At 49.5% G+C, this 25,818-nt stretch overlaps 10 protein-coding genes across 10 annotated transcripts, besides 1 other annotated feature; 6 read left to right on the top strand and 4 right to left on the bottom strand.

Moving 5' to 3' along the window:
* Nucleotides 1–266: 266 nt before the first annotated feature.
* Nucleotides 267–2,034, top strand: FPSE_01943 (uncharacterized protein; the record flags this gene model as incomplete). The annotated part of the gene is made up of 2 exons (XM_009255062.1): nt 267–947; nt 1,036–2,034. The coding sequence occupies 2 exons, from the start codon at nt 267–269 to the stop codon at nt 2,032–2,034; spliced, it is 1,680 nt and encodes a 559-aa protein (XP_009253337.1).
* Nucleotides 2,035–2,596: 562 nt separating this feature from the next.
* Nucleotides 2,597–3,634, bottom strand: FPSE_01942 (uncharacterized protein; the record flags this gene model as incomplete). The annotated part of the gene is made up of 3 exons (XM_009255061.1): nt 2,597–2,749; nt 2,828–3,406; nt 3,461–3,634. The coding sequence occupies 3 exons, from the start codon at nt 3,632–3,634 to the stop codon at nt 2,597–2,599; spliced, it is 906 nt and encodes a 301-aa protein (XP_009253336.1).
* A 2,371-nt stretch (nt 3,635–6,005) lies between these two features.
* On the bottom strand, nt 6,006–7,920 carry FPSE_01941 (uncharacterized protein; the record flags this gene model as incomplete). Its single annotated transcript, XM_009255060.1, has 7 exons — nt 6,006–6,587; nt 6,638–6,998; nt 7,049–7,109; nt 7,163–7,253; nt 7,303–7,426; nt 7,479–7,671; nt 7,728–7,920. The coding sequence occupies 7 exons, from the start codon at nt 7,918–7,920 to the stop codon at nt 6,006–6,008; spliced, it is 1,605 nt and encodes a 534-aa protein (XP_009253335.1).
* Nucleotides 7,921–9,815: 1,895 nt separating this feature from the next.
* On the top strand, nt 9,816–11,606 carry FPSE_01940 (uncharacterized protein; the record flags this gene model as incomplete). Its single annotated transcript, XM_009255059.1, has 1 exon — nt 9,816–11,606. The coding sequence occupies one exon, from the start codon at nt 9,816–9,818 to the stop codon at nt 11,604–11,606; it is 1,791 nt and encodes a 596-aa protein (XP_009253334.1).
* Nucleotides 11,607–12,457: 851 nt separating this feature from the next.
* FPSE_01939 (uncharacterized protein) lies at nt 12,458–15,411 on the top strand (the record flags this gene model as incomplete). Its single annotated transcript, XM_009255058.1, has 2 exons — nt 12,458–12,583; nt 12,679–15,411. 2 exons carry the CDS (start codon nt 12,458–12,460, stop codon nt 15,409–15,411), a joined length of 2,859 nt encoding a protein of 952 aa, XP_009253333.1.
* A 665-nt stretch (nt 15,412–16,076) lies between these two features.
* FPSE_01938 (uncharacterized protein) lies at nt 16,077–17,539 on the top strand (the record flags this gene model as incomplete). Its single annotated transcript, XM_009255057.1, has 3 exons — nt 16,077–16,203; nt 16,251–16,311; nt 16,363–17,539. 3 exons carry the CDS (start codon nt 16,077–16,079, stop codon nt 17,537–17,539), a joined length of 1,365 nt encoding a protein of 454 aa, XP_009253332.1.
* A 495-nt stretch (nt 17,540–18,034) lies between these two features.
* Nucleotides 18,035–18,406, top strand: FPSE_01937 (uncharacterized protein; the record flags this gene model as incomplete). Its single annotated transcript, XM_009255056.1, has 1 exon — nt 18,035–18,406. One exon carries the CDS (start codon nt 18,035–18,037, stop codon nt 18,404–18,406), a length of 372 nt encoding a protein of 123 aa, XP_009253331.1.
* A 260-nt stretch (nt 18,407–18,666) lies between these two features.
* Nucleotides 18,667–19,683, bottom strand: FPSE_01936 (uncharacterized protein; the record flags this gene model as incomplete). The annotated part of the gene is made up of 2 exons (XM_009255055.1): nt 18,667–18,761; nt 18,810–19,683. The coding sequence occupies 2 exons, from the start codon at nt 19,681–19,683 to the stop codon at nt 18,667–18,669; spliced, it is 969 nt and encodes a 322-aa protein (XP_009253330.1).
* A 982-nt stretch (nt 19,684–20,665) lies between these two features.
* Nucleotides 20,666–20,685: a microsatellite.
* Nucleotides 20,686–21,026: 341 nt separating this feature from the next.
* Nucleotides 21,027–24,010, bottom strand: FPSE_01935 (uncharacterized protein; the record flags this gene model as incomplete). Its single annotated transcript, XM_009255054.1, has 3 exons — nt 21,027–21,137; nt 21,193–23,662; nt 23,727–24,010. The coding sequence occupies 3 exons, from the start codon at nt 24,008–24,010 to the stop codon at nt 21,027–21,029; spliced, it is 2,865 nt and encodes a 954-aa protein (XP_009253329.1).
* Nucleotides 24,011–24,361: 351 nt separating this feature from the next.
* Nucleotides 24,362–25,138, top strand: FPSE_01934 (uncharacterized protein; the record flags this gene model as incomplete). The annotated part of the gene is made up of 2 exons (XM_009255053.1): nt 24,362–24,435; nt 24,961–25,138. 2 exons carry the CDS (start codon nt 24,362–24,364, stop codon nt 25,136–25,138), a joined length of 252 nt encoding a protein of 83 aa, XP_009253328.1.
* Between the last annotated feature and the right edge of the window lie 680 nt (nt 25,139–25,818).

Consider the following 25,818-nt stretch of genomic DNA (forward strand, 5'->3'; position numbering starts at 1 on the left):
TTATTTCCCTCTTTCTCTTTTCCTCTCTAGCTCCCTTGATAGCCCGGATTTCCCGCCGCGTGGTTTCGTCTTGACCCTAGACCCTTCCCTCCACTCCGGGCAGTTGTCGGTCTACAGCGCCTAAAAGTAAGGGTTCACTTGTACGGCGGAGGCTTAATACGTTCTGGAATCCCTCCAATTGTGGTCCACCTTGGGCGACTCGACTCGGACGAACTTCACCCTAACAACTCTCACAACTCCTTGTTTGGAGGCTCTTCTTGACCGTCATGAGTCCAAATCAACCGTTGCATGAAATTGCCATAAACAATAACCGTATTGCGCCTCCTCCACCGTTCAAGACGGTCGACTCTCGATTAGCAGACGCTACTGCCCAGACTGAGACAGCGCGACAAGGTGGGGATACCGCGGTACCAGCACCACTGCCAACCCCAGCAGACTACGACGCGCTCTCGCGAGCCTCCCACCCGATTGCGTCGATAACGCCAACTACCTCTACTACTGCTGCGCCTGTTGACGGTGCTGCTGCTGCTCATGTTAATTCAACAGCCAGAACCACAACAGCACATGCCGTAGTTGCTGCTGCCATCGCCAAAATGCAGCGCAAGCCTTCTACCGACCGCGACGATGGCTCTACACAGAGCCATCCTTTCTCCAACACTGCCTCCCAGGACACCACCATAACTATCCCGACAGATCTCGCATTCACCCCTCCAGCGAGCGACGCTAGTAACTGTGCACCTGGTCCCTCTAGCCAGGACAGTCAGTTGTTCCAACTCTCCGAGATTGCTGCTGCACAGGATAGAATCGGTACAATTAATTCGAGTACACGGAAACGCATGGCCGACGGTGAGGTTAAAAGCCGGACAGAAAGCCAGAGCCCCGTCAAGGGTCATGCAAGAACACCAAGTGCTGTAAGCAGGACATCAGCAGGTGGCCATATTGGAGAGGTATGTCAAGCATCGCCTCCAAGGACCGCGTCTCTGCACTAGTCAATGACCGGTCTGCCTGCGGGAACACCACTAACACGCTCTCCAGTTATCCAACGAACTACGGACGCGTCTCTCCTACGCCATGGTCAAGGTCAATAACGGTTGGCAGTCAAACTCACTCGAAGAGGTAGAGAATATGGCATCGCAAGCTGCTTCTCCAGTCTCGAGTACATCCACCATACATCGCCGGCAAGGCTCATCGGCGAGCCCTCGAATACCCATGAGCAAGCCACCTTCATCCTCAGCTCCTCTACCACAATCGTCAACTACTGAGCGACGAAAGTCACATACACCGCCAGAACACATCTGGCACAAGCCATCACTCGCGCCGCCAGCACCTATCCGACCTGGTGCCTTGTCAGCACCACAGGTGAACCCGCGACGTAACTCTCATCCCCATCGAACCCCGGGCATGCTATCACATTCAAACTCCGACTCTCCTCATACACCTGGACAACAAGCTACCTTTCAACATGGACCCAAGTTTCGTGTCACGGGCGACACTGTTCTCATGTCACCGCATCAAAACGTTAGGGAACAAGATGCTATTGAGACATTGTTATTTATGAGCAGCCCGGGAAACTCGGCCAACTTGAAGCATGCCTTCTCTCCTCCAAGCTCATCGGCACCAGCTGGTGGTATGAACAGACCCCAGGCGCGTCACGCGTTGCCATCCGGACCAAGGAAACCATTGCCATCACAGCGCCAAACTCAGCAGGTCCGAAAATCTCCTTATGATAACTCATCCATGCCTCCACCTCCCGGTTCACCCATGGATTTGGATTCACCACAGCAACAACATTATGCTCCGCAAAATAGGTCCATGCCCAGGAGGCGTACAATTGGTGGACGAAGTCAACTACGAGGGACACTCTCGTTGCCAAGTGGTATTGGTATAGGGAACGGGAAGACAAGAAAGACACTGCGCGACGAGGACATTGAGAGAATGCTTGATCAGGCCAGTGCCGAGACGGGAGATAGCTCTGACGACGAGGAGATCCTGATACCGTCCAGAAGGCCAGTTGCTGGAGTTATGCGGTCATGAAATGGCGTTAATGTTTTGTCTGTATTAATACTGGACGTGCATCAAATTTGGGTCATCTCAGCCGGTAAAGGGGCTGGTGAAGGAATCAGCGAATTATATATCCACAGCGTGATGGTTCTCTTGATCAGCGAGCTTGTTGGAATGTTGCTCCCAACTCGTTCCCTACAAGAATGGACAATGACTTGGAGTCGATTGTTTAAGCATGGTTATGCTTGGATGCTCTGTGGTTCACATTGGTCTGCGGACTGCTCTGTTTTACTACGGTGCATTGGGTAGGGGTTTCTGATTTGAGCGCAACGGGAAGGGGGTTTCTCTTGCATGAAGACACGAGATTCCATGTATTCAGCGACACGAGCGATCGCGTGCGCAAAGAAAATTGGCGTTTGGGACTGTTGGTTCAGTATATATGTGACGGCAATACCACGATCCCATTGCATTGGCGCTTCAACAAGCTTGTCGCATTCATCACATGTTTCATGGATTGAGCGTTATGGTAACGCTTAACGATTGGTATATGGCAGAATCTGCAGCCAGCTCAACAAAGAATGTGGTTTGTTTTAAATCATGTATCAGCGCTATTACGCTTGTTGTGGTTTGAAGCAGTCCAGGCCTCGTGTTCTTGAATCCCAAGCCAGATTTGCACCCCAATATTGCATAAAACGCCTGCCTTTAACGCCTGTCCGATAATCCCAGTCATTTCACATCTCAAACTTGGCTGTTCTTATATGCGAACAGCCACTCCCTACCAAGCTCTAACAGTCTGCGCGGGCCTGACATACTCATGGATACTCACGGCTACTGAGCTCGCCGGCCTTGACGAGTCATATGAGCTGCCAGGCAAGCCAAGATAAGTGCTGTGCGTCCGGCCCTGCCGGGGAATGAGATGGTCGGTGCAACTCATCCTGTAGTTGACGGCCGCTGATCTCTGTTCAAGCTCAGCCCATGCTGCTGCTGACCTTCGGTGTCGAGCATCTACACTAGCCGTCGCGTCGACTGAGAAGAAAGTGTAGTCATTGCTCGTTTGACTTGAGAGGGTGCTGCTGCGTGTCGCAGTCAAGTCTCTGAGTGCCTGCTCACGATGATCCACATCGGGCTCGCTGTCAGTCATGCTGAAGCTTCTTGTGGCTGTGTCGGTGCGATAGTTGTATGAGCAGAGCGTCGTCTCGTCGGCCTCTGGCATCATGGTTAGGCGGTTGGTGGCTGTCTTGGAGAAGTCGCTTGCTGCATGGCGTGGGACGTATGCGCCCCCGTACGAGGGATATGCTGGGGACTGGGGTGAAGAGCAGTCTTCTTCGAATTGGTTTGCTGAAGACACGGACCAGAATCGGGAGGCTCGGCGTGCGAAGCGTGATTGTGGGGGTGGTTGTTGAAGCTGTATCACGTTGTGAGTCAGGGGTTGTGAAAAGGAACCCGAGATTATGTTTACCTCTTGAGGAATCACTTGGATTGTGTCATCGTCGCTATCATCGTATAGACGGACAGAATCGGTGCGTCTTCTGGTACTGAGAGAGAGACGACGGGATATCTTGGAAAAAAGTGACTTCTTGGTGGTTTTGGTGCTCGGGAGAGACTTTGATCGATGGGTTCGAAAGGACTTCATTTTTTAGGAATTGAATATGAAGGAGAGGAATATGTCTTGAGATGAAAAGAAGGACAGAAATACCAAGTAAATAAATGAATGGATAAAATGTTAAAAGTGGAATGAATGTATCAAGGTGAGACACACTATCAACCCGCTTCGCTTCACTCTCGTCTATCGAGTATGAACTTGAGAACGGGGTAAGCCTCACAGTTTATATGTATCCAGGTCTCTCTCTCCCGCCGACTGCTACCCCATAAACCAAACAGCCCATCTTTTTTTCCCAATAGTTGGGTTTTCCGAAGGATGTAAGCTTTTGGACTAACCAGATGCTTGTCTTTGGCGCCCGTCGAAAGACAAAAAGGTGGGATGGGGGGATGGGATGTGATACGGCTTTGAGCGACAACGCCACAGGAACAATGTTTGCTAAAGGGTGTCTAAAACATGATATTATACGTGCCACTCGGTTAGAGCAACGAATGGTGTGTTGGCATGATTCAATATACATACAGAAAGTGAATGCCACTTTTGTTTCGGGTATCGACAGTCAGCTGTTGGCACTCGTTTTTTAGCCGCTTGGACTGCGAGTAAGACCCTGGCGGCGAGACGGGATGAGTTTCAGGCCCGACGATCAGGGGTCTTGGTTTATTTTTACATCGTCTCGTCTTGAGTTTATGACGTGACAGCCTCGTTTGACAGTGAACCGTGCTTGTTCTATGCGAGATTAATAACAAGGTGATTGTGAAGAAAAGAGAGAGAGAGAAAGACAGGGCGAGAGATGATACCAACGCTATGGTTGTTGGGTACAAAGCTTGACGCCTCGAGACTTTGCTTGTTCAAATGCGGCTATGGACTTTCTGACGCTTTGGGTTACCAGGTACTTGGTCTCAGCAGTAGGTAAAGTACAATACTAATGAAAGAATGGATGATTAAACAAAAGTATTATTACGAATAGTCCATGGCGCAGATTATGTTGAAAGTACACAACGTCTCGGAATGATCGCCTGTCGGATTTCCTTCTCGAAGATCCGCCAAGAATTCTTCCCGAGACATTCTTCAACGTTCCTTGCAGGTAAAACTGTCAACTCTGTATCTCTTTGAGTTTCCTGTTCCTGCACAAGCTCCGATCCACCATCTCAACTTCTCGCAGCCATGCATCTATTCAGGTTAACTTGTTTCTCTACACTAACGACTTGATTACTGTCCTTTCGGTGTCGTCTACGCAAGGGGCGTCTCTCAGCCCTGGTCTTGTGTAAGCTTAATCATCGACAAGTCTGTTTTCTGCGGCGTCAAGAGTTGAATATCTTGTCAGATGAGCATGGCCGCCAACTATAGACTCGGCGGGTTTCTCAACACCGTTTGCTAGTCGAGTAGAGGACGTTCGGAAACCCAGAATTCCGTTAGTTGATTAGTATTAGTCTCAACGCTCCGCATTCCATGGGCTGATAGCCTTTTGTTATCGCCCGGTCCAGATTCTGATTCCAGGCACTGCAAGTGTCAAGAAGGATTAGACTGAGGTACCCGAGAGGGGACATGTTGTTATTATTGACAGGTCATATGCTTTATTCGTTGCTCTCATCAAATGATTCAAAATGACGATATGCTTGCGTGTATGTTTTGTAACATGCAGTCCAGCGATCCTCAGTTTGATACCGGCAACGTCGGCCAACGTCGATCAGCAGGGGCAACAAGAACCCTGAATATCATGTTTCAGGGTTCTTGGGACCGAGAAGGTTTTCACTTTGCATTCCTCCCTCAGCATGCTATTCCCAGAATTGCCATGTCAGTTGTTAGTAACTAGACTAAGAGCACGACAATTAGAAGTTTAAATATCGACCCTCGGTCTCAACCGGGAAATCACTTCTGAGGAATGTAAAGTCCGGAGCCCTCCCGTGGAGATGTCATCTGCTTTTAGAATTCTTCTTGATTTATTCTAGAATATCTTGGCAAGTTTATTGTGATTATATCTGCTTGAAACGGGCGTTGGATTCACTGCATCGAGATCGTAGCATGGGATTTGACGCTTCCGGGCGATTCCATCGACTTTGCGATAGTTGCATTTCCGACAATTCACGGTTGGAAACTCATTTGTTCTGTACCAAATATTTTTTATTTTTCGTTGTCCCCAAATCCCAGAAACCCACTGCACTTCTGGTTTGGGCCTTTGCAATCTTGAGATGTCGTCGACATCCACCTCATTCTACTCTTTGGTGTTTCGGTCATAAGTCGTATCAATGTAAAATAGAAAAGAAAAAGGAAAACTCCAAACGTGATAGAAATCCGGCATTTGCACAATGTCGGTTGGCCCCGGACGCCCACTGCACATCCGGCCGGTTCAAGTATTCCAACGCAAAGAAAGGCAGTGCTGTAGGGTTACATGTATCCCCTTTAATTAAACTTCCACAGAAACAGGGATTGAGACAACCTCGCATGTGGCATTGCAGGGCATCTGCAACTTGGCAAGAGCACCGTAGCCACCACGAACGCATTCTGCTTCAACACCCTTTGCACGAAGCACACTGTTGGCGACTCGAGAGCTGTCACCGTCATAACAAAGCGTCAGGACCTTTTTGCCTCGCAGCATAGACATGAGTGCCTCGGCGCTCGCATTTCGGTTACCGTTCTTGTCCTTGACGCTGAAGAGGCTCTCAAGCTCAAGCCAGACTTGCTCAAGCATGGCGCACTCATCAGCAGGGTTGGAGAAGGGGCTACCGCTGTCAGGTCCGTTTTGCAGCGCATCGAGAGGAATGTTAACTGAGTTGGGAAGGTGGAAAGCATCGTAGTCGGATGAGCGTCGGAAGTCGAGAATTTGAGTGTTGGTTGAAGGAGTGAGGGCCTTTCCAATCTGATCTGCTAAAGACAGGACTGTGTCGTGGGTGCCCAAGGGGTGAATGGTGAAGTAGTTGGACAAGGCGTTTAGGGAGTTGAGCTCCCAAGCATCATCATAACGGTAGAGATCGACGTTTCTCAAGCGCTGTATCCTGTCAGTACTGCTGTACCTGTTGGTGTTGCATCTTAACATACCTCGTTACGAAGAGGGCTGAACTTCTCGGGGCCCAGGTTTGAGAAGTACTCATTCAAGTACTGAAAGGGAAGATCACAGCACATGAAAACGCAGTGAATCTCGCCATCAGGCCCAGCAATGTCTGACAGCTTTCCTTCCTGCTTCAGCTTCTCAAGACGCTGGAACAGACCCTTTAGAGTGAATCCTGAAGAAGGGCCGCAAACAATTCCTTGTCGGGTGAGGTCCAGGGAAAGGGAATATGAGTCTGGAGCACCGACTTCCTCGAGTGCGTCATGAGAAGTCAGGTATGGGAACTCAACTTCACGCATCAAGGAGTACTCGCGAGGTCCAGGAACGCGCTCTCCCGCGTTGGTGCATACACTGTCAAGGTCAGTAAGTGATAGATGGTATAAGGTGGCTGGAGGACGTACGCAATTCTGTAAACAGAGGGCTTAGCCTCCTTGAAATAGGTACCCAAACCAGTCATAGTTCCTGACGTAATGTTGGTAAGTCTATCCCACATAAGATTAAAGGTCCTGGCTTACCAGAAGTTCCCATAGAAGCCGCAATCACGTTGATCTCTGGCAGCTGACGGTAGATTTGAGGACCAGTCCATCGAACGTGTGACTTCCAATTCTGCGGATAATTAGCGTCTGGGTATACATAATAACAAAGACAAACTCACGTCGTCGTTGATGTACTGATTAGGACTGCACACAGACTCGGACTCTGCATCCTTTCGAGCTGCGGATCGAATACCACCTCGCTCATCTATGGGTGTTGGCTGGGCAGGTCCTCCAAAGAGAGTTCTGTTTAACAGTTAGCAAACATTGTGTATAAACTCATCAATGGGCTACTTACACGTTGAGGCCAAAGAATTGCATCATTCGCAACTTGGTCTCACTTGTCTTGTTGCTGAGATAGGCGTGGACATCATCGATACCGTGGAAAGCACGGGCAACCATGGCCATAGAGATGACGGTGGAGCCAGAACTGCTCTCAACGATAGTCTTTGTCTTGCCAGGCTCAACACCATTCTCTAGCAAGTTCATGGCTACGTGATAAAATTTAGCTTCATGTCCATTGGCGATTGTAGATTGGTAGACTAACCTGGCATCACCTTGACGTTGGTGGCAGGATGCATAGTCATCATCTTGGCATAGATGCGGACGCCATCTTGACGGTAAGGATTCAGGCTATCAGGGATTTCCACAAGAGGCAGAGGTGGTGACTGTTCAGGGTCGAAGTAGTTTCGAACCGACTCAGGGCCCTTGAAGACATTGAGATATTCTGAGCCTGTCATGCTGGAGGTCACGTATAGTCTGAGTATGAGGTTGATGTATTGAACAATGAAGACGACTGAACGTATGTAATAGCACGCAAGAGGCACAACTAGTTGGGTAGTGAGAAGGGGACGTGAAAAAATGAGTCGAAAATACGAGACTGGATCCAAGTTTTAAAGGATTGAATATTTATTCTTGAGACGAGTTAACCAAGCAAAACCCCGCTGGCAACTGCACAGCACCCACGTTTCTCTGGGTCGACAGCGGAGGCATCCTTGTATCACATCCACAGCCTGAGTAATGAAGAGTTTTGGGAAGGACGAACTTGAACTCGGTGAATAGCTAATGCCGAGGAACTGAGCACCATGAACCGAGTAGTATCTTGATTGGGCCTGGTCATGTTGAATCCCACGCATGATATCGAATGAATGTGCTTCTAACTAATACTGTAAGTTGCGGTATGGGCATGCAGAGTCTTTGACCAATTGTGAACCCCACGGGATTAGGATTTTCAAGACTTGTTATACATAGCGCTCTTCGGGTCGTCGTCATGGTCAGCCTTCGGACCATCGGCTGTGGAGTGGTTGTGCTGCAACGAGGTGGAGATTTTGACTGCGCACAAACGGGTCTTGAGGTGACTCGCTCGGCACCATTGAGCTGTTGTATGTATGTAACAAGTTGCGAGCAAATCACAGGGTCTAGACGATGAGTGCTCGGAGAGCTAGTGGTTTAGTGAGGGGCGAACAAGAGCAACAAGAGCGGAGTTTATTGTGAGTCTTGTTGCCTTTGAGTCTTCGCTTATGTATTGTGAAGGAGAAAAGTCTCCTCGTCTCTCGTCAGGGATTTCAAGGGTCTAACTGCTGCATGTACAACTAGAGGTACTTTTGGACAGAGATCCAGACGGGAGACTGCAGTAGTTTATGTTCGAGTTTGGCAGGTGTCTTGAAAGTGAGATTTTCATGCTCGGAGTTTGCGAGACTGTAAAACCCGAAGTCAAGTGCGTACAGCATGGATCATTTTGTGAGGACAAGAAAAGTCACTTGTTAGTCTGGTGGAGAATCGAATCATTACATCAAGAGACTGTGGCGTTGTACGGGGAGTTGATCGGTCCAGCATGCTTAGGAGGAAGTAGGCTGAGGTCATGTGCAACGTCACGTGCCATACTGTACTCCCTCTCGGATTAATCTCTTAGTGAGGCTTCGCAGTGGAGTCAGGTCCGGATGGCGTTAAGCATTGACTTTGATCCGTTTTCAACAGCATCAATTTAGACAAAGCACTATCTAAACTCAACAAACTCTCTTTCACGGGCATCCGACTGGATAGAGAGAGTGATTTACGCGACTCATATCAAAGTTTGTTTGCTCGTTGTTGCTCGGTTAGATGAGTCCCATAACTTTTCCCAGCGACTTGGAGGCCGTATTCGGTGCTCTAATTGCGATGTGCAACCATCAACACGAGAAAAAAGTGCTTTTCTCTACTGTTATTGAACCCGCTTCGGTTGCGCGAGATTGAACCAAGTTTCAGATTCGCCCATTTTTAGCCATTGGACCCCGTTAATATGACGGCATGTCAAAGATGATCCCCCTTTGGTTGTGGAGTCAACCGTGGAAACAATTTGTACATTGATTCATTATAAACATCATCGTAGCCGCATCTCTGACAAGACCATAACCACTATTTGTTTCTCTTCGAATCGGGTTTGTCAAGTTGCCTGGGTATTATCTAGACTAGACCACTGTTTGTCAAGAAGGAAGTATTGACAAGCACTTGACACGATCAACTCCTTTTCTTTTTCTCATTCAAACAAAAACAAACCTCTGAGAGGTAGTTATTATTCTGCATCTAGCAAAGCTGCTCTTCTTTTTACAATAATTCCATCTTCTTGTTGCACACTGGTCTGTGTATAGCAGCAAACATGATATCTCCCATACTCTTCACAACCTTGGCTCTAGCTAGTCTTGGTGCCGCCAAGAACATCAAAGTCGAAGAAACCCATGTCCTCCCCAATGGCTGGGAAAAGGTCAACCAGGCTGTTGATCCCAGTCATGTTCTGCGACTCTCTATAGCTTTGCGACAGCCCGACATCGATAACCTCAAGACCGGACTACGAAAACGCGATGCTGCATCTGGGCAGTATATCCAGCGTCATCTCTGCCAGCAGGAAGCCCTCGCTCTCCGAACCCCAGACAAGAAGGATGTCGACAAGGTACTGACTTGGTTAAAGAGCAAAGGCGCAGCGGCAAAGGCCACTCCTGACAAGGATTGGATTCATGTCAAGACCACCGTTAAAGATGCTCAAGATCTCCTCGACGCCAAGATTGGCTTCTACCAGTTCGCCGACCAGGAGCCCGTTCTTCGAACAAGGGATTACTCACTGCCGGAATCGCTAGTCGACTCCATCAGCTTCATTCATCCTATCGCCAACTTCATGCGCCCCGTCAAGGAACTTACCACTCCCGACCCAGACTTTACACCAAGCATGCTCAAGAGCCTGCAGCTGGACAAGCGTGCCAGCATCCCTTGCGGCCGAGCCATCAAGCCTGACTGCCTTCGTGAGCAGTTCAACATCACTTACCCTGCCTACAATGGCACCTCCCCCATCCGCTTTGGTATCGCCGGCTTCCTCGAAGAGTACGCCAATTATGAAGATGCCCAGGATTTCCTGAGGATCTATGCGAAGCCGCTTTATGAAGCCCGTTACAACTTCTCAGTTCAGTTGATCAACGGTGCCAACAATTCGCAAGACCTCTTCGATTCCGGGAACGAGGCAGCTCTGGATGTGCAGTACGCCATGGCCCTTGGCTATCCCACCAACATCACATACTATCTCGCCGACGGCCGTGGTCCTACGTTGGACGATGATGGCGAGCAAGTATCTGAGGAGTACAACGACAACGAACCTTACATCGAGTTTCTCGACTACCTCCTTGACCTCTCCGACGATGAGGTCCCCCACGTGCTCTCTGTCTCCTATGGTGACAACGAGGTTTCGGTTCCCCGCAAGTACGCTGAGCGTGTTTGCTCCATGTTTGGTCTTCTGACAGCTCGTGGTACAACCATCTTGGCAGCCTCTGGAGACGGAGGTGCAAAGGGTTCAAGTAACTCGACTTGCCGCACCAACGACGGTAGCCACAAGGATGTCACCATGGCCGTCTTTCCCGCAACTTGCCCTTGGGTCACAAGCGTCGGTGGTGTAGCAGCTGGAGCTGCGCCTTTCGAAGGTGCCGAGTTCAGTGGTGGTGGTTTCTCGCAGTACTTCCCCCGCGAGAAGTGGCAGGAGTCTTCTATTAAGAGCTACGTCAAGACCCTCGACGGTCACCTCGATGGAAACTACAATGCCAGCAACCGAGGAGTTCCCGATATTTCTATGCCGGCTACTAGCTACATTACTCGACTCAAGGGGCAGCAGGTTGCGCTTCGAGGTACCAGCGCCAGTACACCTGTGATGGCAGCCATGATTGCTCTCATCAACGATGCACGTGTGCGTAAGGGCAAGGATGTGCTGGGCTGGATCAACGAGGTCCTTTACTCAGAAAAGGTACAGGCAGCTCTTTCAGACGTTACTGCGGGAGAAAGCAGGCCATGCGATTTCGAAAAAGGCCATAGCCCTGCTGGCTGGCCGGCAGCAAAGGGTTGGGACGCCATCACAGGCCTGGGAGTTCCAGCTGATTTCCAGAAGCTGTTTGATGTGCTGGTGGCTATTTAAGTAGAGAGTTGTTGGTGTTTTCCATTCTACATGTATATTTGTCCTAGAACTGTCAATAGAATAATATCAGTATAAATTTGTCGCTTTAATTATGAATGTGTCTTGATGAGACGATTAATGTAAGGTCCCGTCCACTTGGTGGGGCGTATGCAAACATCCTCAGCGGGTAATTTAGCGGTCTGTCCCTCCCGTCCCTTCCTTTCGGCGAGTTCTTCCCTTATCGATAGCCCTGCAGGGCACTGTAGAGTTAGGTAGGTAGATGCTCAGCCTAGCCACTAAGAACTGGAAGCGCGTCACAGTCACATTACAGGAGCGGGCACTTGCATTTTTGGACGTTTAAACTCGAGTCGCGTTCATGCAGTCAGTGATTGTTTATCGGTCGTTGAGTTGGTCTCTTGTAGTACAGCAATTAAATCAGCGTCGACAACTTGGATATATTGTATAGAGCTGTCACCAAAGCATCTCTCTATCACTTTAACCCTTGCTTGTATCTATCGGCTAGCTGTTGAATCATCTGCTCAGCTGCACTGCACGGTGACTTCCCGCTTCGCGACCCCGGTTCCAGAGTCTGTCTTTGACTCCAACTCCAAATCTAGGTCCAGGTCACTTCTCGCCCGCCACAACCTTACTAAGTTAAGTAAACTTGAACCTCACACCACAAACGACCTTACATCCGACATTCGTTACGCTTCAAGACGACACATATTCATACCACAATGACAATAAGCCATACACAATCATCAGCATCGTAAGCCCGTCAACACAGCTGTCGGCTTCACGCGATCGCGGCTTACAACCGCCCGCTACAATACCGCGACGCGGCCGACTTTCCCTCTTCGTTTTCTTCGACAATGCCCACTACCCACGTCGCTCCCGAGTCCCAGGACGAGCTCAGGGATATTGCAAATGGGCTTCTAAAGGCGCGCAAGGTCATAGTCGTCACTGGGGCTGGTATCAGCACGAATTCCGGCATTCCTGTGAGCTTTCTCGATTAGCACTCCAGCGCTTGCTCCCATGCACTGCGGAGAGGCTTGATCTACGCAATTATCGGCGTGGTAGCTAATTGGCCTAGGACTTTCGTTCCGAGAACGGTCTCTACTCGTTAATCAGTACGCAGCTCGACGCGGCACAACAGGCGCGTCTACAGGAAAACACCGCCAACGATGAACCATCCGACTCCGATTCTCGACCAGCACCCAAGAGAAGGAAAATACTGCGCGATGAATACCTAAAACCAGAACAAGACTTGGGCGAGACAAAGGACGAGATCGAAGTTCAACTCGAAGACCCTGACCCAGTAGAAGAAAAGGTCGCGGACTCGATCCAGGTCGAGGGTGACCATGAAGACGAAGAGCAACCAGAAGATCCAGATGCGGTGCCCTCGATAAATCCTAGGACAACACGTTCAACGATAGCTGTGGCTCAGCCGCCAACTTCTCCGCTATCCTCGCCTCCGCCTGAAGATTTCCGCATTACACCACCCTCTGTTTTCAGGAGAGCGCGAAGGAGTCACTTGCACGATTCAGAAATTCCGCCCAGTTCGTCGCCTCTATCATCACCTCCTCCAGTTCTGTTTGAGCCGTTCTCATCTCACGCGTCGGAGGAAGATGGACCAGGCAGTCGCAGCAGTACATCACCGTCTGAAGTAGACGACACCCCGCCTTCACTCCCACCAAACTTATCACAAACAAATCTTGGCACGGGCAAGAATACGCTACCCAACATGAAGGGGAAGGACATGTTTGACGCATCAATATGGGCGGACCCTCTGAGAACATCCGTGTTTTACACATTTGCAACCACTCTACGCCAAAAAGTCAGAGACGTAGAGCCTACGAGTTCACATCGATTTATCAGCCATCTAAGAGATCGCGGGAAGCTTGTTCGTTGTTATACCCAAAATATTGATCAGATTGAGGAAAAGGTTGGGCTTTCGACATGTCTCACCGACGGACCTGGCAGCCGCGGCCGCTTTTCTCGAAAGTCAACCGCCAATTTGAACCAACTGAACAGAATGGTCGATGAGGTTAACGCCATGACCGAGGCCAATTCAGACAGATCACAGCCGCCATCAGACAATGAGGCTAGCCAACAATCACAGCCAAGCCAACCGAGACCGGATATCATGATGGCTTCTCAAGCTGAATCGGATACGGGCGCACCGGAAGATGCAATGACCACAGTGCAGAACCTCCGTCGTGACCTTCCAAAGTCAGGTGTTGAGTGCGTTTTTCTTCACGGCTCGCTGGAGCTCCTTCGGTGTTTTCTCTGTGGCCGTGTATGCTCTTGGGACGATGATGGACGCCAGCTGGAAACAATGTCAGGCCAACAACCTGAGTGTCCCCACTGCGTCGGCGCTACCGTTGCTCGTGAGGAACGTGGAAAACGGCCTTTGGGTGTTGGCAAGTTGAGGCCTGACATTGTGCTCTATGGTGAAGAACATCCCAATGCACACCTGATTAGCCCAATTGTCACCCACGACTTGGCTCTGTGCCCAGATTTGCTGCTCATCCTCGGTACCAGCTTACGAGTTCACGGCTTGAAAGTGATGGTCAGAGAGTTTGCAAAGGCAGTCCATGCAAAGGGTGGAAAGGTGGTGTTTGTCAACTACACCAAGCCTCCCGAGAGTTCATGGGGCGATGTCATCGACTACTGGGTTGAATGGGATTGCGACGCTTGGGTATCCGACTTGCAAGAAAAGGTACCCAAGTTATGGCAAACCCCCGATCCTCCCAAGCTCAAAAAGAAACGTGACTCAGGTGGCGTAGGTGAAGAAGGCGAAAAGATGGATGCTAAACGTTGTACCGCCGCCAACCCCATTGCTCTCCGCGATACAAAGGCTACGGGGGCCTATTGGGTTCCCAAGATAATAAGAGACCTTCACAAGATAACCAGACATTGTCCTCTGGATCCCAGAGAGGTAGTCACACCGGTCATTGTGGCTGCACCGATCGAGACTCCTGCAGCTCCTGCTGAACCTGAACCAGTGGAGGTACTGCAAAACAAGCCGATCGCAATTCCGAAAAGATCTAAGCGGTCTCGCAAATCTGCGCCAGGCACTTTGGAAAGATCGAAGAAACCTCCATCAACATTGAATCCCAATCATGGCCGGACGCTTCGCAGTACTGAAACTGCTGAACCCCCCAAGGATGAGGAAACTGAAATACCCTTTAGCCACATTCTAAGGCCCGAGAGATTCATCAAAGAGAGTTCGATCATTGATTCGGTTAAAGGGCGCGTTAGGAAGCGCAGGAGGATTGATGGCGAGGAAGTCGAACTACCCTCAGTTGGCAGGCGCCAATCAAGTCAGAAGCCTGCAGAGATTGACAACTCGCTCCGATTACCTCCAATGAACCCACAACCACCGACTCCTCATAATAGTCCGCCTTTTGAACGCTTGGCACCAATGGAGCCGCCGCACTGCGAGACTCCTCCAAAGTACTTCATTAACGCGCAACTACAGCCTGTTTCACCAGTGGCTGCGCCTAATCCAGGACCGCTGAAGCAAGTTTCTCATAACACGAGTAGACGTGTTACACGCAGTCAAAGGTCTTCGATGGGTCTTGAAGAGGCTCCCGCGCCGTTTGTGGCTGGGTATCCTCCCCCAGAAAGAGCCCTTGGGTGGTGTTACAGTCATCAAGGCTCTTACAGCCTAGTTAGGAAAACAGACTATAGCCCGGCAGAGACGGGTGCGATTGCAGCTTTGTCTATGCTGAAGCAAGGTGAGGCCCGGAACTTTGTCCTTTCTCCGCAAAGTCGGGTGCAAACACGGTCGTCGTCAAGGTTAAGAAACGAGGGTGTCTAGCACCACATGAGTTGGATACAGCCGAGGTTCAAAGGCTATGAGTACATAGATGGGAGGGAGCTTTTACGACGGATGACAAACCACTATAAAGATTAAGATTCGCATAACAACAATCGCCGGGGGGCGACAATATCGGAGCTTGGAACTCTGGGAGCATTCATGGAAGGGCGTTTAGGACATGGCGATTTCAGGGACAGGGAACAAAGTAGTATTCCTCCTACTTGCTGCATCAATCAAAAGACGTTTGTCAGCTCTTTTTGGCAAAGTTTTGCATTTTACATTTGTAATCATCCGCAATCGGTGTCCTTTGTGTGACTCTCGGCTTGACATAAGTTGATTGCAGCTGTACTCGAGGTAGCATCAGTGACTCTTATCACCTTCGGCGCCCTGCACAACGCTCTCTTGCGGGTACCGACGGCCCGCATTCTCAATTCAGCTTTGAGTTAATGGAGCTGAGAACTAAGTTAAGTTAAGGGCGTCGTTGACGTTGACAATGTGGGGTATACAAGCCAGGTCGTATTCAGCTGTCACTATCATTTGACTCATTAGATGCCAAGACTTTGCTAGAGAAGAAATCTATAAGAGAAGATTCAAGGAACCTAACAGAAGAGTTTAGATCATCACTATCCGTTGTTGAATCATCATCTTTTACCATCATCATCATCATGGGTTCTGTTGGCAAAGATTATCCTCAAGAGCTTCCTCTGCGGGGCAAGACCGGCGCTGCAGTCTTTGGCAGCTCTATGAAGAAGGATTTCATGCTTGATCCGGAATGGAGGAATATGAACCATGGTATGTAACTTGGATGATCAATGGAACATGAACTAATCTTGGTCTAGGATCCTTTGGTACTTATCCCAAAGCTGTCCAGGCTAAATTCCGCGAGTATCAGGATGCGAGGTAAGTCACATATCCAAGATGGGTATGAGAATTGCTTCTAATATCGGTCAGTGAGGCTCGTCCTGATCCGTTTATTCGATACGAGTATCCCAAACTTCTCGATGAAAGCCGTGCTGCCGTCGCAAAGATCATCAATGCTCCTGTCGACACAGTTGTGTTTGTCCCCAACGCCACAACAGGTGTCAACACCGTCTTTCGCAACTTGAAATGGAACGAGGACGGTAAAGATGTCATCATCAGCTTCTCCACCATCTACGAAGCCTGCGGTAAAGTCGCAGACTATCTTGTGGATTACTACGATGAAAAGGTGACTCATCGCGAGGTCCAGCTCGAGTATCCCCTCGACGATGCTGAGATCATCAAGAAATTTGAGGACGCTGTCAAGAAGATCGAGGACGATGGAAAGCGTGCTAGAATTTGCACGTTTGACGTCGTGTCTTCCCGACCGGGCGTCGTCTTTCCCTGGAAGGAAATGATCAAGACGTGTCGAAAGCTCAACGTTCTGAGCATGGTCGACGGCGCGCAGGGAATCGGTATGGTGAAGCTTGACATGGCATCTACAGATCCTGATTTCTTCGTGTCAAATTGCCATAAGTGGCTTCACGTTCCTCGCGGCTGCGCCGTCTTCTACGTGCCCCTTCGCAACCAGGAACTCCTCCCAACAACACTCGGAACTAGCCACGGCTACATTCCCAGGCTGGTGCATCGCACCACACCTCTCCCTCCAAGCAAGAAATCGCGCTTCGTGACCAACTTTGAGTTTGTCGGTACCCTGGACAACTCACCCTATTTGTGCGTCAAAGACGCTATCAAATGGCGAGAGGAAGCACTCGGCGGCGAAGATGCGATTCTGGAGTATCTCTGGGACTTGAACAAGAAAGGTAGCGAGCTCGTCGCTAAGAAGCTGGGTACTACATACATGGAGAACAGCACGGGGACGATGCGAAACTGTGCCATGGCCAACATTGCGTTGCCTATGTGGAGTGCTCAAGAAGGAAAGGAGGGCGAGTTTGTGGTTTCGGCTGAGGAGACGCAGACGGCGTTCCAGTGGATTTTGAATACGCTTATTAGCGACTACAAGACGTTTGTTTCGCTGTTCTTGCACGGAGGGAGGTTTTGGATCAGGACGAGTGCGCAGGTGTATCTGGGCATTGAGGATTATGAGTGGTTGGGCGGTGTTTTGAAGGAGCTTTGTGAGAGGGTTGCTAAGAAGGAGTATCTCAAGTAGATGGTCTGAGGAGTATAAGACATGTACAAGGTGAGAGGTATGAAAGGAGACTCATTGTCAATCTGAAAGAGATATGAGCTTAACAAAAAGTGAGAGGTATAAAGTAGGTATGAGTTGAGTTGATATAATATAATTGTGTCATTGTAAATTGATGGTTGAGTCTGCCTTGATGTTGATGTTATCTTGCACAGCCATTCATACAAAGAAGATCTTAGCCCGACTTCAAATTGAAGATGATTATCGTCTGACCAATTAATAATTAGCACCGCCTCTTCCTTGTCCCATCGTAGGAATTTGGGGGGACATCATCGCCCAGTTTGTATGTATCCATGCCGCATGACCGACGCCACAATGTTCAGCTTGTAACTAATCAAGCAGGGATTCACTTCAATTCCTTCTACAAGTCTTCTATAAATACCTTCTAGAAGCTCACTGTTGCCAAGCCATCATCACTACAATCCACACTATACATACTTAACTACTATCTATCTCAAGATGGGCAATACACCAGCATCACCTTCAACATCTGATTCAACAGAGAAAAAGTCTCTCTACCGTCGCTACAAAGACAGCAAAGCACCCGTACCACTCAGCGACGAAGACATAAAAAAGTACACGGGCAAGACTCGTGAAGAGCTCGGCACATGGGCTGACTCGACGCCCGGCGTGGGCAAGAATCAACTCGCTGGTCGCGCCATGATTGGGGAAGCTTCTGGGCTTGCTGGCGTGGCCATGGCGGATGGATATGGAGGCTGGGGACCTAGTGCTGAGCCGAATGATGTGAACAGAGGCATGAAGTTTCCTCCCAAGCCTGCTGAGGCGCCGCCAAATGAGGTTATAGAGGTAGAGGCGAAGGAGAAGAAGTAAATGAGTTTGGGAGTCAAGTTAACGATTACGAGAGGACGGATTTATAGCTACAGAAAGCAATGACTTGTTTTATTCAGTATTGTCTAACTGTAAACGACTTGATGACTTGCAAGCTTGATTCATGTATTCTTCATGCTTGAGCAAGCCAGCAGTAACTCAAATGAATGGCAAGATTCCACAACTCGAATGAGAGGCGATATTGCGGATCCATATCCGATGTGTCCGTTTTCCATCTTTGTAATTCTTTGATAAAGACTCGCCTACTGCTCATTCTGCTTCTTGCGAGTGTCAAAGATCTTGAGTGCTTCCTCAGCAGCCTTGAGGCCGCTCAGAGCCATAGCACCAAAGGTAGGACCTAAATATGTTAGACAAAGGAAGTACTGAGACTCAAATAATAACTTACCCATACGGTTAGCACCGTCAACTTCAGAAAGTTCCATTCCACCAACGATGAGACCAGGGACAATCTCACGAGTGCCCTTGACAATGGCATCCTCGGCCAGGTTCATGTCAAGACCACGCATACCACCAAGCTTCTCAATGCGCTGCATGCTGACAAGACGCTTGACGCAGAAAGCGCCCATGGGACCATCGTGGCCAGTGGTGGAGATGATCAAGGGAGCGTTGATGGTGTTGGGATCCATGCAGGACTGGTCATCGTGGTGCATCGAGACAAGAGTCCAGTTGGTCACAACACCAGCAATGCGAACGCCCTCGTCAGAAGGTCGAGTGATGAGATCCTCAACACAAGTGGCGTTGAAGAGCTTGATGTTGGGCATCTGAAGAACCTTGGACATGATGGTGGAGGTGAAGAGGGCAGCGTGCTTGACAACCACGTAGTTACCCTCGTCCTCGTAAGGAACACCGACTTCGCGGAGGAAAGCATCAGCGGGCTTGCGCATGATCATGGCAGAGAAGAGTTGTCCGCCGAGCCAAGCACCACCACCAGGAGACACGGAAGCCTCGATGATGGCGATCTTGAGATCGGGTCGCTTCTTGCCCAGGATGTAAGCGGCACTCAGACCACAAGATCCGGCGCCGATGATGACAATGTCGGACTCGGCGTAGTTGTCCAGGTCCTGGAAGTAGCGACGAGTCATGGCGCGGGAGACCTGGCTCTCCCGGATGGGGGCGAACTTGAAGTCATCCCAGTTACCGAGCATTTCCTCAACGGTCTTGGTGTTGATGTTCTTGACCGCATGGACTGGGAGCTTGGTAGTAGAGGTAGCAAGCTCAGCGGAGCGGGAAGTAGGGGAGATGGCAGCAGGGGGAGACATGATTGGGGACCTATGGTTGTTAGACACTTTGAAGTGAATAGGGAGGAGGACATGATCCTTTCGCTGGTATTATCCAGATCAAGTTTTGCCGTATATTCTCAGCCACATCCCTTCCTCTTGCCATCATCTCCATCATCAACATAATTGAGTGATAGAGAGACGAGAAGAGTTGAGGATGGGCACCGGCTCATGCATGATACTTTACCTGAAGAGTGCGTCCCAAATCAGGTCTGGACAAGACTACCACTGAAAGGCTCCATGGCGTCTAGCAGGAGAGAGCCGTACAGGTTTGGAGAGTGATGATATCTAGCATATCATATGTGTCAGACCAGTACGAACATGATGTATGGCGATACAAACCTTGGGTTTCTTGTAAGATTTATTCGATGAATTGTACGATGGAGAAGAAGAAAGAGAAGAAGAGCTCAAGATGGAAGGGCAATGGCCTTTTTATGCCCGCAGATGAGGGGTAACCATTGATATCATGATGGAGTCGTACCGAATGATACGGACCAACAGGAAGTACTGTAAGATCTACTGTAGTAATGCCGAGTATTTCCTACTGTATACGCTTGTTCTGATAGGGTGGGGGGCATGTCTTGGTGAGTAAGATGACTGATAGACTGTAGTCTGAGGGGGGTTGAAGATCATGACCATACTTTATCATGTCATACATGTATCATGATGTCAACTCAGCAAGCCCAATTGGAACAGTCGCCATCTCTGATGAGTAAGTACGTATACAGCAATGATAAGGGGCCAAAACAACAGTTGATATGAGTTCAAATGAGTGAATTATTACAATATCTTCATCGACATGTGAATGTTAAGTCATACAGGTGGGGGATGCGGCTTTTAACCGGCCATGACATGATCAATGTTCAATGTTTCCACTGTTGAAACTTTGATGCTGCATCACTAGAGTTTCTTTAGCCGGCCAATTATCAAGGATCTAATTATCTAGCTTCATCCTCTTGTCCAGGGTCTGGTCTGGTCTGGTCTCGGCATGGTAAGGCAAGGCACGGCACGGCATTTGACTACCAGTTACTCCATCGTTACGTAGTACACCAAGCAAGATGAGGTGTGTGGATGAAGTATGGTTTATCATACAATCAATGTCTTTTACATTAGTGCATAGGTATCTATCTATCGAATACAACATCCTCATAACAACATCACTTGTAAAATCCACATCCATCTCCTAATATATGCAGTCGCTCACAGCAGGATATCGACAGTGCAGCATCATAAACTCCATAAACGCCCACCCTCTGAGGCGTTAAATCATGACAATCGCATTAGGCACGCAATACTTTTCCCTTTTCTATTTCATCGACAGGAATCTAGTGCTCCTCCACAGAACAGTTGGGGTGCACAATGTAGACAATCTGTTCAGATGCTGAGCTTGCTTCGCCGTCAAGACCCTCGCCACGAAGAGCCATGAGATAGTTGTCCTAGATACCGAGTTAGTTTTATTCTTGAAATGCGTGACGATCGTGGGCGACTCACCTTGACCATCTTCTTGAGCACCATGTTGGCCAGGGCCTTTTCGCGATGGTAGTCTTCCTCGCCCTCGAGCTCATCCTCCTTTTGCTCGAGGTACCAGTTGACTAGCTCCTCGCCAGCGATACCTTCCGCATTAGCGGCCTCGCCCTCGTATATGCGCTGCACAAACATGTTGACCATCTTGACATAGTTGTCATAAGTGATTGTTTGTTTCTTCCTCTCGGGTGCAACGCTGCTGCGGCCAGGTTGCTCATCCTCCTCCATTACTGCATCGCCCTCCTGGTCACGGCCGTGGGCGGCATCTGCAGCGCGGAGAAGTGTCTCGGTATCCTCGATAGGCTCTTCATCGTAGACTTCAACATCATCGTGTTCGACCGAGATGATACTCTGGCGCAGAAGGTTATAGGCTTCCACAACCATATCAATACTAATCTCCTCGACACAGTTGACCTTGGCAATGGCTTCCGAGAGACGGATCATACTCTCCAGCTGACGCACGGTGATTCGATAAGAGTTCTTTCCAACGCCTCCCTGGGCGTCATCAGCGCGAAGCTCCTTGTACTTCTCCACGAGAACTTCCTTGGCCTCATCAGTAAACTCGGGTCGGAAAGTCTTGGCGAAACGGATGTATCGTTGGAGCTGTTCTGTGCTGAATTCGGGCTCCACGGCCTCATCGCGCAGTTGGTGGATGCCGACGATGTGCTCTGCCAAGTGACGATCAACCTGCTCATTGCACTCATCTAGAACAACAAAGAAGAGATCGAAACGAGACATGATAGGTGCAGACATGTTGATGTTGGCGCGGAGAGTCGTCTTGCGGTTATACCGACCGCCGACAGGGTTTGCAGCAGCAAGAATACTTGTTCGAGCATTGAGAGTGGCTTGGATACCGGCCTTTGCGATGGAAATGGTCTGCTGTTCCATAGCTTCGTGGATAGCGACCTGATCGGCAATGTCCATCTTGTCAAACTCATCAATGGCGCAAACACCGTTATCTGCCAGCATGAGAGCACCAGCCTCGATGGTAAACTCGCCTGTCTCCTCATCCTTGACCACCGCAGCAGTAAGACCAGCGGCAGATGAAGCCTTTCCACTGGTGTAGACAGCGCGGGGTGCAAAGGAGCAGACGTACTTGAGGAACTGCGACTTGGAGGTGGATGGATCACCAACGATACAAATGTTGATATCACCTCGAAGCTGCATGCCTTCAGCAGTGCTCTTATGAACACCTGACATAAGTTGAAGAAGCAGACCCTTTTTGACAACTTCGTGGCCATAGACCATGGGGGCAATAGATTGGACGAGTCGTGAATAGATGTGATCTCCGTGCACCATGGCTCGAAGGTCATCAATTTCAGATGGGTTCATGGATGCCAAAACAGCGGCTTGGGCATCTTCCACGGATTGCTCAATGTCACTGGCGGTGTTCGTTGTCAAGGCATTGACAACATCAGCTGCGCTGCTAGCAGCAGACTGGCCACTTGCCGCGGTGTCCGGGTTCACCATGCAAGCAAGGAATGCAAGACGATACGTCAAGTCGCGCACACCAAGAGCCTTGAGGCCACTAATTCCGGTACCACCAGCATCACCTCCTCTGGGTGCATTGCGATCATCACGAATAGCGGTCGGCCGCAGTCCAGGAAGACCAAGCTGGCTGACATCAGGGACAACGATCAAAGCACCAGTAAAGATACACTTCTCTCCAGCTTTGGCTCGGTCGACAATTTCACCTCGCAGAATGACGTCCATGGTTCGAGGCATGCTGCCCGTAGGGATTTCGGAACTGTTCTCCTGAATTCGCACCTTTTGCCAATCAACAAAAGTACTACGTCGAATGTCGAGCTGCCAAGCCACGCGGTTTTGACATGTAGAGTTGGGACATTGTGTAGGTTCAGTGTATCGGAAGGTCTGTTCGACGTTTGGCACAACTGTACGGCAGGCCTCACAGTTGAAAGTGGCCATGGACAGCTCGGGTCGGACTTCTGACGTTCGGGTCACAGTTCCAGAGATGGAAAGTAGCTGGCCAATGTTGGTGGCTCGGAGAGCACGGACTCTAGAGACCAGAGGCAGATTGTAGAAAGCGATCGAAAAGAGCTTGTCGGTTTGCTGATGCTCATTCTGGCGGTGCGTCGACTCAGTCTGGCCAGATGAGCCAAAATGGCTGGCAGCTGAGGTAGTGAGGTTGCTCGAAGTGGTGGGCTGGCGATGCTCGCGAAAGTACTCTGGCTGGTACTTGGCGATCATGTTGTGCAAGGCAGCGGTGAGGAAGGGGAGGAAGCGGTAGTACTGGCGCATCACACCATCTGCCAAACTTCCATTTTCATATGCAGCCAAATGTCTATAGTCAACGTAGAATGTCGAGAGAGAGTATGTGCGCATGCCCGTGATCTGGGCAACATAGTATTTGTCTGTAGTGACTGCGCTGGGTGTTGGGGCACTCGGTGCGGGAGCGCTGATGGGATCTTCTTGGAAGCTGTTGTTTGAGGCCGTGTGTTAGTTCTCTGTTCCCGTGTCTCGGAGGAGAGCATTGTAGGTACTTCTCGATGAAGGACTCAAAGTGTTCCTGTACCAGCAGGCCAATTCTGTCCTCCACACGGCTGATTTCAGCAGTATTATTGATTCTTAGGCCGCGAGGGACCTGATCGTCTGCGAAGCCATCGCCCTCTTCATCACTGGGGGCTCCTCCCATGTTCTCTGAAGGAGGCCCCCGCGGACGTGAGGCGGAAGACGAGGGGACGCCATAGTTGCGTCTAGGGGTCGCAGCAGCCCTTGAGGGGCCATCCGACATCATGAAGCCAGCATCGCTGGAAGGAGTAGCCATTGCGGCGGTTGTGTTGTAGCGATCGTCTTTGTGGGGTATCGAAAGGAGTAGTTGGCGATGCCTTTTCTATGGTCGATTGATTAATTGTTGAATATCACCGTATCGAGTAGTCCGTAGGTGTTCGAGGGGGAGATTTTAGTTGCCAGGGCAAAGGCACGGGCGCTGTGGGGTTATCCTGGGAAGGCGCACCACTTAACACGGGAGACGCGCTCTGACGCGTCGAGGGGCTATTAGTCTAAATTGGAACCGCTAAAGCTCCTTAATATCTTCAAAAGTTGCAGCACGGTAGTCGAGGGCTTGTATATGCAGCTTGATATCCATCGCATTTGTTGAATTTCGTGCGAACTAACTATGCACTCACAAGTATACATAGCCTCAGGAGCAAGGCCATCGTACCGCAACAACAAACCAGCACTGTCTGCTAGGTATATCCGTCAGAAATAGCGAGGTGCAGACATCACCACGTGATTTCCCGCATCAGCGAATCTTGTAGTAGATATCTATTACATAGGTAGGTAGGTCTTTTTGAAGCGAATAGGAGGCCCAAAAGGATGCCGAATGGATGCTAGAGCTTGCTCCAAGACTACCATACCAGATGGTTACTTACGACTTGGCAAGATATTGCGTCTGCAGAAAAAGTACAAGCTTGCATGGCCTTGCTCCTCACTTACACTCTTTTGTACACTCACATTGTAAGCGCCTAATATCAACCAACACAACAGTGGCCCACGTTCGTTTCGAGAAACTTTATTACCTAAAACCTATACTCAAAGATATGCTTCTATTGTATGCTAATTTGACCTCTTCCTTCTTCATTGTCAGCAGGGTTACGCCCCAAGCCTAACACAGCATCTGTAAAGCTCATATTGGGAGTAGTGACACAGAGTGAGACAGGACAAACTGCTCCGGGCAATTAATAAAGAACACCGGGTGCTGGCTAACACCATCAGAATAGAACGTAATCTACAGGGTTCTTTCGTGCATTCATGGATATGGTACCCTCTCTTCTGGCAACAGCGGCAAGCGTTCTTCCACAATATTCACCGTGATAAAACCGGTTCTCAAGATGCAAACGGCTGGGATGGCAGTGATGATGACGATAGGGATGTGAGAGCTTCAAGGATCTAGACACACAGAGTCAAGCTATGCACACATCCCTCATACCTAAATTTTCTGATCCATTTACCTGATATATATCTGCAGCTCAATCCCTGAAGGTTGTCGGTCTATCTCAACGACAAGCCGTTGAACGGTACCACAACAGGCGCTAGACCCATACATGCGACATGCAATGCAATACAACACTACCAGCATAGCGCGCCAGTAAGGAAGGACTAGGGACTCGAAACGATTCCGTGACTATGTAGTAACGTTGATCTGTAAGCTTTAAAGTAGTAGTAGTAGTAGTATCAAAGATTAATAGCCTAAAAGTCTAGTCTAACTGACTCGTCTTTTTTGCTTCTAGCAGCCAACTTTTCTGATACCCTGACTGGTTCTTGAGTCATCATATCTCCTCCATCCTTGAATATAATGACTCTGACTCTAATGCAGGGACCTTGTGACAGTCGGCATGCCCCTCAGCTGCCACACGCAATCTCTGTGCATGCCTCGCAACGTTTCTTGATAGCACCACTAGACCTACTTGCCGACGATGATCAATAACGCGAGTCACCCAGCAACGAAATGCCCATATCATCTGCTCGCATGGCAACGTCTCCATCGGAATGATAGCGTCATGCTTGATGAGTTTCCAAGATTATAATTATCCGCTATTCTAGTGGTAATTTGCCTGCAAAAATGATGTGCAT

Source organism: Fusarium pseudograminearum, chromosome 1, assembly GCF_000303195.2.
Source record: "Fusarium pseudograminearum CS3096 chromosome 1, whole genome shotgun sequence".
Taxonomy (NCBI): domain Eukaryota; kingdom Fungi; phylum Ascomycota; class Sordariomycetes; order Hypocreales; family Nectriaceae; genus Fusarium; species Fusarium pseudograminearum.